This window comes from Balaenoptera musculus, chromosome X (genome assembly GCF_009873245.2).
Source record: "Balaenoptera musculus isolate JJ_BM4_2016_0621 chromosome X, mBalMus1.pri.v3, whole genome shotgun sequence".
NCBI classification, from domain to species: Eukaryota; Metazoa; Chordata; class Mammalia; order Artiodactyla; family Balaenopteridae; genus Balaenoptera; species Balaenoptera musculus.
The window spans coordinates 22579586-22597565 of record NC_045806.1 but is presented as its reverse complement, the minus strand read 5'-3'; the positions used below and the strand labels follow the sequence as shown (position 1 = coordinate 22597565).

The 17980-nt window shown below is 36.1% G+C and overlaps 1 protein-coding gene across 1 annotated transcript; it reads right to left on the bottom strand.

Annotated features, from left to right (window-relative positions):
• Positions 1 to 13543: 13543 nt before the first annotated feature.
• On the bottom strand, positions 13544 to 14575 carry LOC118888984 (ferritin, mitochondrial-like). The gene is given in 3 exon segments (XM_036840514.1): positions 13544 to 13802; positions 13804 to 14044; positions 14047 to 14575. Coding segments are annotated over 3 exon segments (1029 nt in total).
• Between the last annotated feature and the right edge of the window lie 3405 nt (positions 14576 to 17980).

Sequence of the window (17980 nt, the reverse complement as noted above, 5' to 3'; positions counted from 1 at the left end):
TAAATGTCTATTTTTTCTTAAGCACTATAGATTATTATATAAATGTAATCTTCATACAAATGGCATTTTACTACATCATCCATCAGCAAGCTGTCATTTTTTATGCACTATTAATTTTTAGTGATTCATCTATATTGATACAGGGTGTTCTGAGTTGTTTCCAGTTGTTTGTACTACAGTGTTGCTATAAATATTCTTGTCTCTTATGCACCTAGGAGTGAAAATGCTGGGTTTTAGGGTATGCACAGTATCAAATTGTTTATCAAGTCACCAGTACATTTTTTACACAATTGTCCTTACTTTCTTGAGATTTGCTGAGCTCAAAATATAACAGTGGAGATATGCTTCCCTTTATAGTTTTGCTTTGGTAAGGTCAATATGCAGGTTGTTTCACCTTAGCATTTGATATGAAATAATATATTAATATTAATTCAATAATATTAATATATTAATAAAATATATTAAATAATATACATGAATTAGAAATAGTTTAATATATAAATAATATATTTATAATGTTAAATTATATATTTATTAAATATATTATATACTATATTCTATTTATTTGTATAGCTAGGAGAATAATGGTTCAGAGTGTGGGAGCGAAGTCAGAAATGGTTAAAATTCATCTCTTATGAATAAAATTTGGCTTTCTGGGAGCCACAGGTCATTCCTCCTCTTCCTTTTTCTCCTCTTTATTTTTAAAATTCATAACCAAAAGCAAAAATAAAAATTTCAAACAGACTTATTTACTCCCTATGCCAGCACATTCACCTCCTGGTTATTCTTTTTTTAAATCAGAAGATTAATTTATCTCCCCTGCCTGCCTCTTTGTCCTTTGATGCAATTCTGGTATTTTATATAACACTGACTTCTACAGTTCCTCTGTAACTTAGTCTCTTTCTGCAGGACATAACTCTAAAGAACACAATTAAACAGAACAGAAGAGGGTTTTAAAGTAGAGATAAAAAGCTATTTCTCCACAATAATGGTGGAATAGATTTATACATGTTTATACAAACTTATACAACTTATACAAATTTATACAACTACTATTGGTAGTTCCCAATCCACCACCAGAAATCAACAGCAAAATATCTACACAGTAGCAGTCTGAATTGTTGCCCGGAGTGCTGTACTTGTAAATATGTAATGGAAAAGAACTCTAAACTGGGTTTCACATTTGCCTTGATAACACACTCTTCACGCAGAAAGCAGCACCTGAGCTACAGATTCTACCAATTTAGGTTCCTTGCAGTAGGAAAAATACATACGTGGAGGAAGCATTTCTTGTCTCCAAATATTTTACCCTTGTCTCATATTGTTTCAGGGAGAATACTCTCTCAAACTCCGTACAAACTCTATCTAACAGCAATATTTTGTATAACTTAATTCCAGACATCATTTCAATAGTCCCTCTTTCGTGTCATCTAAAGTTTAAATCAAATTCTTGAACAGAGTTGCAGAGCAAAACTAAGGTTTTCAAAGATTTATATTCACAGGAGAGCAGTGTATTTAATTCTTGATGATCATTAGTTTGAAACTAATGATAACTCCACTCCAAACTTGAGGAATGAGAGGAAGGAGACATAGTTTGAATTTTTAAGTATCTAGCATGTGAATCTCCTTTACCTCATTATATATAATTTGTTTTTGTTTGAATCTTATAGTACCTTTCCTCAATTTGTAATTGCAACTGAAATGAAATCATAATTACTAAAACTTATTAAAATATTATTAAACACCGTATGCCAGATACTGTGTTAATTGTTTTACACACATTTTATTTAATTCTCTCAATCAATTTATGAATCAATAATGCCCCATTTTACATATGAGAAAATTGAAGCATATAGACTTTCCCTTATTATTTGTGTTTATATGAAAATCTATCATTGTGTTTATTCAATTTCAGACATTTGAAACACAGTAAAACTGAAAATATATAAACTTAACAGTTAAGAACATTATTTAGAAAGTATTCAGTTAAAATTAACAAAAAATATAAAGAAACACAGTAAATTAATTATATGGAAGCTCTTTAAATAAACCTATTCAACCCCAAATCAATATGAAATTGAGACTAAACTGTCCTCTAACTAAAATATTTTAACTAAAATATCTTTATTTAATGAAAATATCTTCATTCATACTTTAATTCCCTATATGAATTTCAGGAAACTATTTATAATGAAAAATAGTCCTTTACATACTTTATAGACTTTCAAAATGGCATTTTTGATTCCAGCCCTTGGTGAAATCATTGGTTTTTGTGTCGTGATCATGACCAATCACTTTCTGTTCTCTTTGGTTTGTCATGGAATTCCTGATATTTTACTCTATACGTCTATGTTCCATTAATTGAACAATCAAGTTTATGATGTGAACAGATAAAATATTTGCTAATAAATTCTGTTAAGTTTATCAGATTTCTTTTTCTTAAAAATGGATGAAATGAGGAAGAATGCAAGTGTGTAGATTTTTTTCTTTTATGCTTGCTAATATTTAGTAAACACTGGAAGGAAATAGGAGAAAATTTCCTGCAATACCTAAGCAAATAATACCACAATTAGTTTATTTAAAAAAAAAAAGATGATTGCATATAATTGTGTATAGTTACTGAAGTAACAGTTTAAAATAAGTAATGAGGGAAGCATAAATTTAGAAATGTCATTTTATATCAAGCTATTTATTTTGTCTTTTGATAAATTGTTGGAATTTATACCTGGTATTGGGGAGAAAGAAATTTTTTTGTGCCCTTCTAGGTTCTTCTGGCTGGTCTAAAAATTAAATTAACATGAGACAGATTAACAGGAGAAAGTCAAACAAAAGTTTAATAACATGTATACATGGGAGAGACCCAGCAAAACTGAGTAACTTGCCAAAATGGCTGAGACCTTCACCTTAAATAGCATCTTCAGCTAAAGATAAAAGAGGATATTGAGGGATAGTGGTTTGGGACTTCACAGATGAGGAAGGCAATTCACATGGAGATGGAAAAGCAAAGGTTTTGTAAACCAATGTTTGCTGGGCCAGGCAGAGACAATGGGACACTGAGTGGACTCTGATCTCTAGGCCCTGTAGGTTTCCTGCACCACACCTACCATGTATTCTTTGTAGATATCTCTGGTGACAGGGGAACAGGTCCTGTATCTAAATTCTTTTAGGCAGTTAAGGGAGAGGTAACAAGAAAACCTTCCTGATTCTTCTGTTTCTTAAAAATAATCAGCATAAATTAATCCACATGTCAAAGGGACATATTTTGGGGTGGCAAATTTTGCTCCTCTACACTGGAATATAAAATCAATTAATTTGTACCTCTAGGAATAATCGAATCATAGTTATATGTTCTATATTGAAATATGTTTCCTTCTTTATAAAATAACTCATTTCTCATTTTTTATTTGCTTCCTCTGTATGTAGAACTTGAGGTATATTTTTTAATATTACATTTCAATGAGATGAAAGTAACAATGACAACAGGAAAAATACCTGAATTTTATATTGTCACACATGTTAAATTTTAAGGAAATAAACATTCTTGCAACGTAAGAATTTGGAAATTTCACAAAATGAAATGCCTTTTAAATGTTACCGCATCACTGTCATTCTAAGGAGGATTTGTTACATGCTTAGTTGTTTGATAGATTTAGATTCCATATGGAATTCACTCATTCATTTGTTCATCAAATATTTATTAAGTGCCTGTCAGGCACTAGGACTTGTACTAGGTAGTAAGGATGCAGGATATGGCTCAAGTATCTTACAACAGTCAGAAAAGAAAACAAACTGATAGTTTAATTTAGAAAGCAAAACAGAAGTGTTTATGTCTGTTTCCAGAAGTAAGAAATTCTCTTATGGGGAAGGAAGATAAGAACAAGTAATGATAAAATGTATGTGTATGTTCTCTCTACCATTAAAATAGTAAGGACCTCAAGTAAAGATGCCATACCTTATTTTTGTCTCATTCAAAGTGGGATTTTCTGTTATAACCAACAACCCCCAGATCTCAGCGGCTTACCAAACGGAGTTGTATCGCTTCTTTTGTCACAGATACATTGGCTATTTGGTAGAAAGCTTTTCAAAGGAGGGATTCAGAATGAGATTTTCCATTCATTCAGTGGATCCACCACTTCTAGAGCCTTGGAGCTCTCCTGTGAGCCTTCTGCAGCAAGCCTAGAGGCAAAACGTAACAGACATAGTGGGTAGCAAATTGTCTTAGTAGTCAGGACTGGAAGTGCCATATATCAAATCTGCTCACATTCTATAGGCCCGAACTCCATCATGTGACTCAAACTTAACTCCAGTGGTTTGTGGAAAAAAGAGAACTTGGATTATTTTTGAACAACTTGCCAAATTCTACCACATATTTTTTTCTCCAAACCAGCCCAATGCCTGACAGATACTTGCTATTAATAAATGTTTGTTGAACTCTTAGTTTGTATTAAAAAGAATTTGAGCAAAGTAAATATACTTCTGTAGCCCCCAAATATCTGTTTTTGATTTGCATTTTACAGACTTAATCTTTATTCAAAATTAATTGTGTATAGTAAGCAACTAGCTACACTATATCCTTTAATCCTTATAACAATAACCCTTTATTTTTTCCATTTTTCTCACAAGGAAAACAAGGATCCTCAAAATTAAATTACCTGCCCCAAATCATATAAGGCAGGCAGTCTGATTTCACTGAGCTTTGTTATTTGGTGGTGATTTTGATCATTTTCAGTTTTTTAAGATTATTGTTAGGTGTGCAGTGTTGGTCCCAATAAACTTAGGCAAAAGAACTTTGTGACTTAAGTAAGAAATATATATTTGGTCTTCATCCCTGTTTCTGACACAGAGCTCCTAAAACCCTTGGAATTTCCTAAATGGTGAGAGTAATTGAGGTGTCTTTTTTTATGATAATGAGGTGACTTTTGGACCCACCTAAAGTTGGCGGCTGTTTGCCAGGGGAACCAACCAGGTGATTAGAGGGTTGGAACTTTCAGTCCCACCCCCCAACCTCGGGAGAGGGGGACGGGGTAGTGTGGGGAGGAGAGGGGGGAGCTGGAGGTTGAATCAATTGCCAATGGCCAATGGTTTAATTAATCATGCCTAAGTAATGAAGCCTCCACCAAAACCCAAAAGGACTGGGTTTGGAGAGTTTCCTGGTTGGTGAACCTGTAGAGATTGGGCGGGAGGGGGGGGAGTGATAGGCTGGAGAGGGCATGGGAGCTCCACGCCCTGTCTGCATACCTTGCCCTATGCATCTCTTCCATCTAGATGTTCCTAAATTATATCCTTTTATAATAAATCAGTGACCTAGTAAGTAAAATGTTTCTCTGAATTCTGTGAACTGCTCTAGCTAATTAATTGAACCCCTTGAGGGCGTCTTAGGAACCTCTCTGATTTATAGCCAGTTGGTTAGAAGCACAGGTAACTGTGGCCTTGTGGCTGGTGTTGGAAGTCAGCCAGGGTGGTGATGGGGAAGGGCAGGGTGGAGCTGTGGTGTCTTGTGGGACAGAATCCTTAACCTGTGGAATCGGACATCATTTCTGGGTAGATAGTGTCAGAACTGAGTTGAATTGTAGGATACCCAGCTGATGTCCCAAGAGTTGCTTGTTGTTGCGGGTTACCCTCCCTGACATTGGAATTGGTACCAGAACCTAGTTAAGCTTTTATTCTCTTAGGTGGAGATGATATTAGGACACAAAAAGAGAAGGTTTAGAGCAGGTTGAATAATGGCAATGTACTCTACATGTGGGTACAGAAACAAACTCGGTAGCATTGACTTTAAATGTACTTACTAATAATCTACATTTTCTGAAATAGGCCAAATGGTGTTTCATAAACCTGGCTAGCCTAGCTGTTAATAGAGGGTGTTCTGTCAGTCGTGGAGGTGTGGGTCAAAAATATTTGTTAAAAGTAGTGCACCAAAATGTTTTAAAATGGAAGACAAGTGTTCTGAATGTTCATCATTAAATAACTTTATGTCTATACCTAAAAGAGGAGATTTTTCATATAGCCTCTCTCCACTGCTGCGACACACTGAATACCATTAATCAGATTCTGGGGCTTAGTATGACATAACATTGAGCTACAAGACTGATCTAGTAACCCCAGTTTATGGGATTGTTACGTCTTCTTGGAGAATTGTCCCCTTTATCATTATGTGATGTCCCTCTTTATTCCATATCATTTTTCTTGCTCTGAAGTTGGCTTTATCTGAAATTAACACACCTAATCAACTTTCTTTTGATTAGTGTCAGCATGGTACATATTTCTCCATCCCTTTACTTTTCTTTTCTTTTTTAATCAATCTGTGTCTTTACATTTACAGTAACTTTCTTGTGAATGATGTGCAGTTGGGTCTTGTATTTTTATCCATTCAGATAGTCTGTATCTTTAAATTGGTGTATTTAGACCATTCATATTTAAATTAATTATTGATAGAGTTGGATTAATATCACTGACATTTTAATTGTTTTTGTATCTGTTGCCCTTTTTCTTCATTTTTCCCTTTTTTTTATTTTTATTTTTTTGCCTTTCTTTTTCTTCCTTCTTTGGCTTTAATTGAGCATTTTACATAATTTCATTTTCTCTCCTCTTAGCATATCAATTATTCTTTTTTTTTATTTTAGTGTTTGCCCTGGAGTTGGCAATATACAACTAATATAAGTCTATGTTCAAATAACATTATACTGCTTCATAGATAGTGTGGGTACCTTATAACAATATATCCCGAATTCCTCTCTCTCATCCTTATAACACTGTTGTCACTCATTCCACTTATCTGTAACCTATAGTCACTGAATACATTGTTGTTATTATTATTTTGAGCAACCTATTATCTATTAGATCAATTAAGAATAAGAAAAATAAAAGATTTTATTTTACTTTCATTTATCCCTTCTCTAATGCTCTAAGTCTCTGACATATATCACTTTCCTTCTCTCTGAAGAACTTCTTTAAAATTTCTTGCAAGGCAAGTCTACTGGCAACAAATTTTCTCTTAATTTATGTTTGTCTGTGTAAGCCTTTATTACTCCTTTACTGTTTTTCTTAATTGTAGTAAAATACAAAGAATGTAAAATTGGTTATTTTTTAACCATTTTAAGTTTACAATTCAGTGACATTAATTATATCACTCCTATCTCAAAATTTTTTTCATCATTCCAAACAGAAACTCTGTTCCTTTCTTTCTTCTCTTTCTGGTATTCCCATTCCAGCTATGTTATACCTTTTGTAATTATCCCACAGTTCTTGGTTATCTGTTCCATTTTTTCTCTTTGCTTTTCAGTTTTGGAAGTTTTTATTGGCTTCCTCTAAAGCTCATTTTTTCTTTCTTTAGCTGTGTTCAGTTTACTGATCAGCCCATCAAAGGCATTCATTTTTTATTTAAGTGGTTTTGATTTCTAGCGTTTCCTTTTGATTCTTTCTTAGAGTGTCTGTTGCAGGAAGGGGGACCCCTTCCAGGGCCTGAGAATGAGCTCTTGTCTAACCCTCGGAAATGAATTGTCCAAGGAGATGCACGTGCTGGCAAAGCAAGAGACTTTATTGAGAAGGGGGCCTGGGAGGAGAGCAGCAGGGTAAGGGAACCCAGGAGAACTGCTCTGCCACGTGGCTCACAGTCTCGGGTTTTATAGTAATGGGGTTAGTTTCCGGGTTGTGTCTGGCCAATCACTCTGACTCAGGGTCCTTCCTGGTGGCACTTGCATGGCTCAGCCGAGATGGATTCCAGCGAGAAGGATTCTGGGAGGTTGGTAGGACGTATGGACTGACATCTCCTCTCTCCTTTTGACCTTTCCCGAATTCTTCCAGTTGATGGTAGCTTGTTAGTTCTGCATACCTTACGAGGACCTCCTATTGTAAGAGAACTCATGCAAGTGGTTATTATCGTGCCTGGCCAGGGCGGGTGGTTTCGGTCAGCTGTTCCCTAACATTTCCATCTCTCTGCTTACACTGTCCGTTCTTGCATGTTGTCCACTTTTTCCATTGGAGCCCCTAGTATATCAGACTTAGTTATTTTAGATTTCCAGTCTGATAATTCCAGCATCTCTGCTATATCTGAGTCTGGTTCTGATTCTTGGTTTGTTTCTTCACACTGTGTTTTTCACCTTTTGCCATGCTTTGCTCTTGTTGTTGAAAGATGTAACGTGGTGGGCAAAAAGAACTAAGGTAAATAGGTCTTTTGTGTGAGGTTTTATATTCATCTGGCTGTGTGTTAGGCTGTATTTACTGTTTGCTATAATGTTGGTGTCAGAGGCAAAAATTTTCTCTGCTGTCCTTGTTTTGGTCTCCCCTGTTGTATTTCAGTTTTCCTAGAGAGTTCTTAAATAGAGTCTAAGCCTTGGAATTCTTTTCAGCTGCAATGCCCTGTTATTTATTCAGGATGGCTAGAACGGACTGGATTTGGGTTTTTCCCTTCCCCCACATGGAAGGCTAGAGGGGCCTGGAGTTGGATATGTCTCTTCCCCTACCTGAGTTAGGCTTTGTTAACACTCACATTGGTTAGGCTCTGGTAAAATAATTTCCCTTGAGGACAGTCTTCTGTTAATGAGAGCAAACCCTATAGCTTTTTTTCAAAGTGGTTACTTTTCCCTTCCTACTTTTTTCCAACTCATGGATGCATGAGATTTTTATCTAATCTTCACTCAGAAAACATGGTGGTAAAATTCAATACCTGCTGGTAAAAGTGTAGAAGCCCCCACTAAGGACGGGCCCACAGGAGTTTTTATCTCTCACGTTAGTACACACTCAGTCTACAATTATTCAATTACCCTTTAAGTGTTCCTACAAATCTCCAGCTGTGGCTTCTCCTCCTGGGAAGCTCAGATTCTCTGTTTCATCTCTCTTTTTGGACCAGTGGATTGCCCTGTGACCTCAGTTCTCTAATGGATCTCAGATACGTTGTTGATTTTCAGTTTGTTCAGCTTTTTGTGAGAATGGGAGTTTATGGCTTTCAAGCTATTTACATGTCTGGTAAGCAGAAGTCACTATAATTTGTGGGAAGCTTACTGTTAAAGTCTATTTCCTTTAAAAGTTTCCTGCTGAATAGCAAGGAGTTCTAAATATTTTGGAAAGAAATTTGTCTTGGAAAAATATATATATAATTCCTTAATAATTAGCAAACTTTGTAAAGAGTAAACCCAACAATAATTAGATATATGATAGTTGTTTGGGTCAAAATACTTCAAAATCCTCACTTCAATTCACATAACCTAGAATCCCTCAGTTTTTGTCTTTGAATTACCACTGTGAACCACAGGTTAGAGGTTCCCTAATTATTCATTTATTAGAGGTTAACCGCACTAGTTTTCTAAAGCAGTTTGACTACACTATTATTACATAGTACCCTAATCAGAGCAATCTGATAATTTTTTACATAAGACATCAGTTGAAGTCTTTGCTCAAGTTATTTTTAGAAAATATCTGTCTTGTCAGTTGCAGAGAACTTCTATGACATTTAAAAATGCCTATACAATTATTTACAGGTACTCAGCTGCAATGTAGTAGATTTTAAAAACAAGTTATATTACTTGTACAGCAAACTGTGAATTGATGTATCATAGGTTGGGTTCCCTGGGAAGCCAACTCTGAAACACAGTTTAGTTTGCAGGTTTTTTATGCTGGAGTGTCACTGGGTTCAAAAGCAGTGGAAGGGAGGAGAAGAAAGCAGAAGTGGGAGGAGGGAGAAGTCAGTTCTGAGGCAGGCCCATCAGGAGTCTCAGTCCATCCCATGGGGGAAGGTCTGGAATTAGACTGGTCCTTCAGAATTGTCCCTCATGGGATCAAAAGGCTAGGTGTTTCTACTCCCATCTTAAGCAGTCATTGGATCTGGGCTGCCTGAGAGGCGTGACCTTGAGTAAGGCAACTGAAATGATACCTAAAGGAGCTGAGAGTAAATGGGGCAACGAGTCTCTCTCCTTGAGGAGAAACTGTGTGTTGCATCTCTCTGCTTATCATGACCTGATAGTTGGATTAAAAAGCACATTTCAATACCTTCTTCATTTAAATATGATTTGAGGTTAAACAACAGTCAAGGAATTGAGAGACCTTGATTTTATCACCTCAACAGATATTCATCTCTATGTGAGATTAGCTAACATAAAAAGCAGATATTCCTTTTTACAGGGAATTTTTACAAAGGGATGCATTACAAACCAGAAATAGTTAAGAAATTTAAAACACTGTATGAACCCAGTAAAAGTTGCTCTTATAGAGTGGTGCCCTTTTTATTTTAGTAAAATTGAAGTTAGGACTTTTTATTTGATGGCATCTTGCTAAAATGTATTACATGTGCTATCGCCTTTATAGTCCAAGTAAGATGAATACTATTTCAAGTTTTTAAAAATGATCTTTGGTCAACATTTTGATTACATATTATATTATATTAATTATATTATATTAATCATATTATATTAATTATATTATATTATATTATATTATATTATATTATATTATATTATATTATATTATATTATATATAAAATTGGCGTATACCCAAGAACTCCACAAGAGGGTGGTCCAATTTGGTTGGGAAAGTGACTATAGAGACGGTATGTGTTAAAAGGTTAATTTGGAAGAATTCCACACTGAGCTAAAGAGAAACAACAGTGTAGTTGAGAAAGACCAGGACGTTCACTGAGGTGAAAGTTAAGTCAAGGTTTGCCAGTTGTTTTAAGGCCAGGATGTTGAAGAGTATGGAAAGAAAAGGAGGGAGAACAGGGTTGAGAACATTAGAAAGGCAGATGGAGAACATCCTTAAGAATAATCATCTAGGCTGAAAATTTGTGATAATGTGCTGAGTTTGTACAATACCCAGCAGAATATTCCATATGAATATTATAAAATTAAAATTCCTTACATCTACTCGCTTTATGTTCAATACTTCATTCAACACATACTTACTGCTTTCCCACTGTGAACTGTTATGAAAATTTTGAATCTTAATTCATTCTGCAACTAAATGTATACAGAAGTCAGAGAAAAAAATCCAATATATTTATAATTTCCCATTTATTTACCATACCCTTAAACTTATTTGGCCAGAATCAACCGTACTTTTCTCCTCCCTTAGTTGCTTTCACATATATGAAAATAGTAATGAAATTATGCTTTATGACATTTCTGGTAAGATGTATGTCTTTACCATTGGCTTGTATAACAAGCAATTAAGAATAAACGTTACTTAGAATTCCACAATACCCTTTCTTAATTTTCTTTTGTCAAGAGCATAAATTTATAAAGCTTTCAACACCAAACCTTAAAGGTTTTAGTGAGGGAGCAAAGAAACAATTTATTTCTATTTTGCACTTTATTAATTCTTAGTTTTTTGTAGTGCCATTGAAGCAATTTAAGTTCATCTGTGGAAATTTAAGTTTTTCACACTGGAACTATGACAAACAGATGTAATTTTAAAATATTTTGTAGCAGTAGGGATAAAGAAAACAGGACAGATGTTTATATAATCTTTTCATGCTCTGGGTTGAAGGTGAAGATTAATTATAAGGATAAGATGTTAGACCACAGAGAATGTGACTGTTATTAGGGGAATTTTCATGAAGTTCTAAACCAGCACTTCTGAAGTATTACTATGTACTGATTTTTCTAACTGGACTGGATATACAAATAACTACTTTTAGGATTTAGGGAAAGGAAGTAATATATTTATTCTACACATTTTGAACTCCCTTCCCCCAAACAAAAAATGATTGAAGTATTTTGATTAATTATAAATATCAAAATTTGGGAAAAAATATCCCTTTGAAATTAGCATGCAATAATTTAAAACACTTCCTTAAGGAGTCACACTTTGCATTTCAAAAGTATAGTATGTAATTTGTATTTCCTATTCTTGGTTGTGTAAGGTAGCACAATAATATCTTAAAACAAAATAAGCTTAATAGATTTTATTTGTTGATTTAGTTTGGATAAACATTTCAAAGTTTCACTAGAAAGACAATATGAGCTTTTTTATTGAAAGGTTTATAAGAAATAATATGCAGAATATTACTTGGTATATAAATATGCTAGATGTGTTTAGTTTCATTCCCACAATATTGTGGCAAAATGAATACTACTGTCCCCCTGATAGCATTGATTTCAATTGTGTTATTAAGAAATATAACCTTTTCAATAAATTAAGCATATTACAATTTCCATCAAAATCAAACCAGTTTTTTTTTTTTTTAATTGAAAGGTAACTTCAGTAAAGATGTAGAATTCAGTTAAATAAACAGTAACAGTGATTTCATTTAGATATAGTCTCACTAAGGAGTGCTAGAAAATTCTACATTTGTTTAGGGTTTGGATATCCTAATCTGTGGAGCATGAAGATAACATACACCTTTCCTGTGCATGTGTGCTTTATAACCATTTTGGAAGCAAGGAGCTTAAAAGACTGTTTTTGGTCTGTAATCCTGCATGCTTCTAAACCTTATTCATATTTTGAATTTTAACTGTTCCCAATATGCTGGCATGGTGGCTTTATTTTAGCTATTGATCTTAAAGACAACAGAGGAGAAATTTAATGCACTTTATGGAAGCACAGATATCATTTTAAAATTATTAAAGTTCAGAATCATTATGCCCATTCCCCTAAATAAACTGCATGCATCTTGTTCTTCTGCTTCTCTTTAAGCTTGATTACATCTCTGCTCAATTACAGAAATGAGCTTTTAATTGGACTTCCTTAATTGGAAGCTTGGTGGTTGCAGAGCACAACTGCTTACTTATTCCTTAAGAATCAGTTAGGTCTGGTCTATGTGAATGCAATATGAAAGAATGACGAAGATTGGTGAGGTCTCCATAAATATAATGTGATTCCTAATGCAGGCTTCTAAATTACAAATGATACACTATGATTAGCCATATCCAACCCTGTCATTTTATTTGTGTCTCCTTGGTGTCTGGTAGTCCTTACAAGACATCTGTAAATGTAAATATTTTTAAGTATCTTTAATAAAAAATAATGACAGTATGGTTTATTAAAAATTGAAACATGTTCATTTATAAAAATTAAAATACTCAAAAATTCTACTCATTTTACAAAAATAGAATTATACTCTATGTGTTTTTTTTAAATTAGAAAGTAATTTACTTTTGTGAAAACAAAATAAACTGAAGGGAAACATGGAATAGCAGCACTTCACATAAATGTTTATTTGAAAAATCTAAATGATACGACTAAATGTAAAAACAGACTTTCAAAAACATAAAGAATTTGGAGCCATTTTGGTGTCAATACATGTTTATGTTTCAAATCTACATGATACATTTTGACACCTTCCTGGGAAACTTGAGAAAATTGGCACTCAGCCATTTATTCCAACTTTACCTTCTCCATCCTCAGCTTTTATTCACTTATAATAATTTGACTATTGTCAAGTTTTATCATATTTATGTACTCTTTTCGAACTCTAAACTTACAATAGGATCAATTCAGTAAATTTAAATTGATTCATTGCTTATCATCGTTTCCGTCATTCCTGATTTCTTTATTTTAAATCACACAACTAATTAGTTGTATTTCATGATCAGGTAGTATTTGTTTGTGAGTTTAATTTGTGAGAGGGAAGCTGTATTTTCTGGGTATTATATGCCTTAGAGTACTTTCTTTTCTTTCTTTCTTTGCTGCAAAAAGCTTTATTGTTTCCATTTGGTCCAAGGCTTGGGAGAGGGCTCCAGGGTGGTTAAAAAGCTGCCTAGCGGCTGCAGAGAGGGGCTTCAGGCAGGAGCCCTGACGCCAGAGGGGCTCCTCAAAGGCCGCTGGGCTCCGGAGGCTCCTAGTTGTGCTGGAGGGTGAGCCTTTCGACGAGGGACTCGCCCAGCCCCGCCTGGGGACCAGCCGGCCTGCGGAGGTTGGTCAGGTGATCGCGCATCTTCTGGATGAGTTTCACCTGCTCATCTAGGAGGCGGCTCTCCGGGAAGTCCCAGAGGCGGGGGTCTGCGCGGGCAGAGCCCAGGGCGTGCAGGTCCGCAGGGGCCTGGTTCAGGTTCTGCTCCATGATAATGGCGGCTTCCACAGCGTCCTGGGTTTCACCCCGCTCATCCTGAGACGCTTCTGCACGTCCTGGAAGAGGGCGCGGCCGCCGCGCTGTTTCTGCATTTTCAAGAGGCGCTGGGCGCCCTCACGCTTCCCCTCGGGCACTTCGCGGAGAAAGTGGCCCAGGCCCTCCAGAGCGGCGTCGTGGCGGTGGAAATAGGAGCCCAGAGAGAGGTAGGTGCGCGAGGCCCGCAGGTGCATGTTGACCAGGCGGTTGACGGCGGCCTCCACCTCGGCGGAATCATTCTGACGAATCTGGGAGCTCGTGGTGGATCGGTAATACGGCGTTAAGCTCAAAATATGGTGCTGGCGGTCCCGGTGGCCGAGGACAGCTGAGCGGCTGGTTCCGAAGGTTGCGAGTGGAACACAGGTTGGAGGGGCATCGGAGGCGGGAGCAAGGGGCGCCCCTGGGTCTGTTCTGTCCACACACCGTTGTAGCAGGAGACAGAGCCGTGGGACTGCCCAGTGCACTGCTTGCCTTAGAGTATTTTCTATTGTCTTTTCACTTGAAGAGATACTTGGCTGGGTATAAAATTCTTGAAACATGGTTTCTCCCTCACTATGGCATAACTTTGCTGCATAATCTTCAGCTGATGTTGATTTGTAGAAGGCTGAAGTCAATGTACAGTTGACCCTTTTTTTTTTTTTAAATATTTATTTATTTGGTCGTGTCAGGTTTTAGTTGTGGCTTGCGGGCTCCCTAGCTGTGGCATGAGAACTCTTAATTGCAACATGCATGTGGGATCTAGTTCCCTGACCAGGGATTGAACCCAGGCCCCCGGCATGGGGAGCGTGGAGTCCCAACCACTGCGCCACCAGGGAAGTCCCCAGTTGACCCTTGAACAATATGAGTTTGAACTGCACGGGACCACTCACATGCAGATGGTTTTCAATAAATATGGTACTACCCCATCCGCAGTTGGTTGAACCCAAGGATGCAGAACCAGTATATGGAAGGCTGATCGTAAACTTATAGGTGGATTTTTGACTGGTGGGGGGGGGTCAACGATGGGAGGTTGCCCCCAACCCGTCCCCATTTTTCAAGAGTCAACTGTACTTTCCATCACCTTCTACACGACTTGCTCTGCCTCTGCCAATGTCCATTTATATAGTTTTAATACATTTAATGTTCAGTGGTTTACCACAATATGCCTCGGCATTAAACATTTCATTTCAGTTTTTCTAGAGACAGTGTGCCCTTTTGGTGTACATATTAAAATCTTTATTTCATTGAAAACTTCTGTTTTACATTTAAATACTTTTTAAGTTTAATTTTTATTCCATATTTCTCATTTCCATAATCCTTCATTATTCTTCAGGTCTGATCTTTTCAGTTTTGTTTTGGTAATAATCTCATGCCTGCTAGCCACGTTCTTCATTATGTTTTCATTCAAGTGCCTCTTCCATTTGTGTTTATTCTAATTTGTCTTTAATCTCTGAATTGTTTTATATTCTTCCTTGGCTTCCTGGAGCCCTAGCAACTCATAATTTGTTTCCTTCTCTGTACTGAAGTCTTTATTATGTTCTTCTTCTCTGTAGCATGTTTTATTTATTTTTAATTTAATTTTTTATTTTATGTGGGGGCATAGTTGATTTATAATGTTATGTTTTTATTATGTTCTTTAAAGCATTTGCACAGAACATTAAATGGTTCTGTGTTGTTTTTAAGAAAAAGAAAAATAACCTTGTCACTTGTTTCCTCTTTTTTCTTTTTTGTAGTAAATGAATTTATTAGAGTCCCTGCTGACCTCTTTTTTTTTTTAACATCCTTATTGGAGTATAGTTGCTTTATAATGTTGTGTTAGTTTCTGCTGTATAACAAAGTGAATCAGCTATATGTATACATATATCCCCATATCCCCTCCCTCTTGCATCTCCCTCCCACACTCCCTATCCCACCCCTCTAGGTGGTCACAAAGCACTGAACTGATCTCCCTGTGCTATGCGGCTGCTTCCCACTAGCTATCTATTTTACATTTGGTAGTGTATATATGTCAATTCTACACTCTCACCTCGTCCAAGCTTACCCTTCCCCCTTCCCATGTCCTCAAGTACATTCTCTACGTCTGCATTTTTATTCCTGTCCTGTACCTAGGTTCATCAGAACCATTTTTTTTTTTTTAGATTCCATATACATGTGTTAGCATGTGGTATTTGTTTTTCTCTTTCTGACTTACTTGACTCTGTATGACAGACTCTAGGTCCGTCCACCTCACTACAAATAACTCAATTTTGTTTCTTTTTATGGCTGAGTAATATTCCATTGTATATATGTGCCACAACTTCTTTATCCATTCATCTGTTGATGGACCCTTAGGTTGCTTCCATGTCCTGGCTATGGTAAATAGTGCTACAATGAACACTGTGGTACATGTCTCTTTTTGAATTATGGTTTTCTCAGGGTATATGCCCAGTAGTGGGATTACTGGGTCGTATGGTAGTTCTATTTTTAGTTTTTTAAGGAACCTCCATACTGTTCTCCATAGTGGCTGTATCAATTTACATTCCCACCAGCAGTGCAAGAGGGTTCCCTTTTCTCCACACCCTCTCCAGCATTTATTGTTTGTAGATTTTTTGATGATGGCCATTCTGACCAGTGAGAGATGATACCTCATTGTGGTTTTGATTTGCATTCCTCTAATGATTAGTGATGTTGAGCATCCTTTCATGTGTTTGTTGGAAATCTATATATCTACTTTGGAGAAATGTCTGTTTAGGTCTTCTGCCTGTTTTAGATTGGGTTGTTTGTTTTTTTTAATATTGAACTGCATGAGCTGCTTGTATATTTTGGAGATTAATCCTTTGTCAGTTGCTTCATTTGCAAATATTTTCTCCCATTCTGAGGGTTGTCTTTTCATCTTGTTTATGGTTTCCTTTGCTGTGCAAAAGCTTTTAAGTTTCATTAGGTCCCACTTCTTTATTTTTGTTTTTATTTCCATTTCTCTAGGAGGTGGGTCAAAAAGGATCTTGCTGTGATTTATGTCATAGAGTGTTCTTCCTATGTTTTACTCTAAGAGTTTTATCGTGTCTGGCCTTACATTTAAGTCTTTAATCCGTTTTGAGTTTATTTTTGTGTATGGTGTTAGGAAGTGTTCAAATTTTATTCTTTTATATATAGCTGTGCAGTTTTCCCAGCACCACTTATTGAAGAGGCTGTCTTTTCTCCCTTGCATATTCTTGCCTCCTTTATCAAAGATAAGGTGACCATATGTGCATGAGTCTATCTCTTGGCTTTCTATACTGTTCCATTGATCTATATTTCTGTTTTTGTGCCAGTAACATACTGTCTTGATTACTGTACCTTTGTAGTATATTCCGAAGTCCAGGAGCCTGATTCTTCCAGCTCCGTTTTTCTTTCTCAAGGTTGCTTTGGCAATTTGGCATCTCTTGTGTTTCCATACAAATTGTGAAATTTTTTGTTCTAGTTCTGTGAAAAATGCCCTTGGTAGTTTGATAGGGATTGCGTTGAATCTGTAGATTGCTTTGGGTAGTATAATCATTTTCACAATGTTGATTCTTCCTATCCAAGTACACGGTATCTCTCCCCATAGGTTTGTATCATCTTTAATTTCTTTCATCAGTGTCTTATAGTTTTCTGCATACAGGTCTTTTGTCTCTTTAGGTAGGTTTATTTCTAGGTATTTTATTCTTTTTGTTGCAATGGTAAATGGGAGTGCTTCTTAATTTTTCTTTCAGATATTTCATCATTAGTGTATAGGAATGCTAGAAATTTCTGTGCATTAATTTTGTATCCTGCTGCTTTACCAAATTCATTGATTAGCTCTAGTAGTTTTCTGGTAGCATCTTTAGGATTTTCTACGTATAGTATCATGTCATCTGCAAACAGTGACAGTTTTACTTCTTCTTTTCCAATTTGGATTCTTTTATTTCTTTTTCTTCTCTGATTGCCATGGCTAGGACTTCCAAAACTATATTGAATAAAAGTGGGTG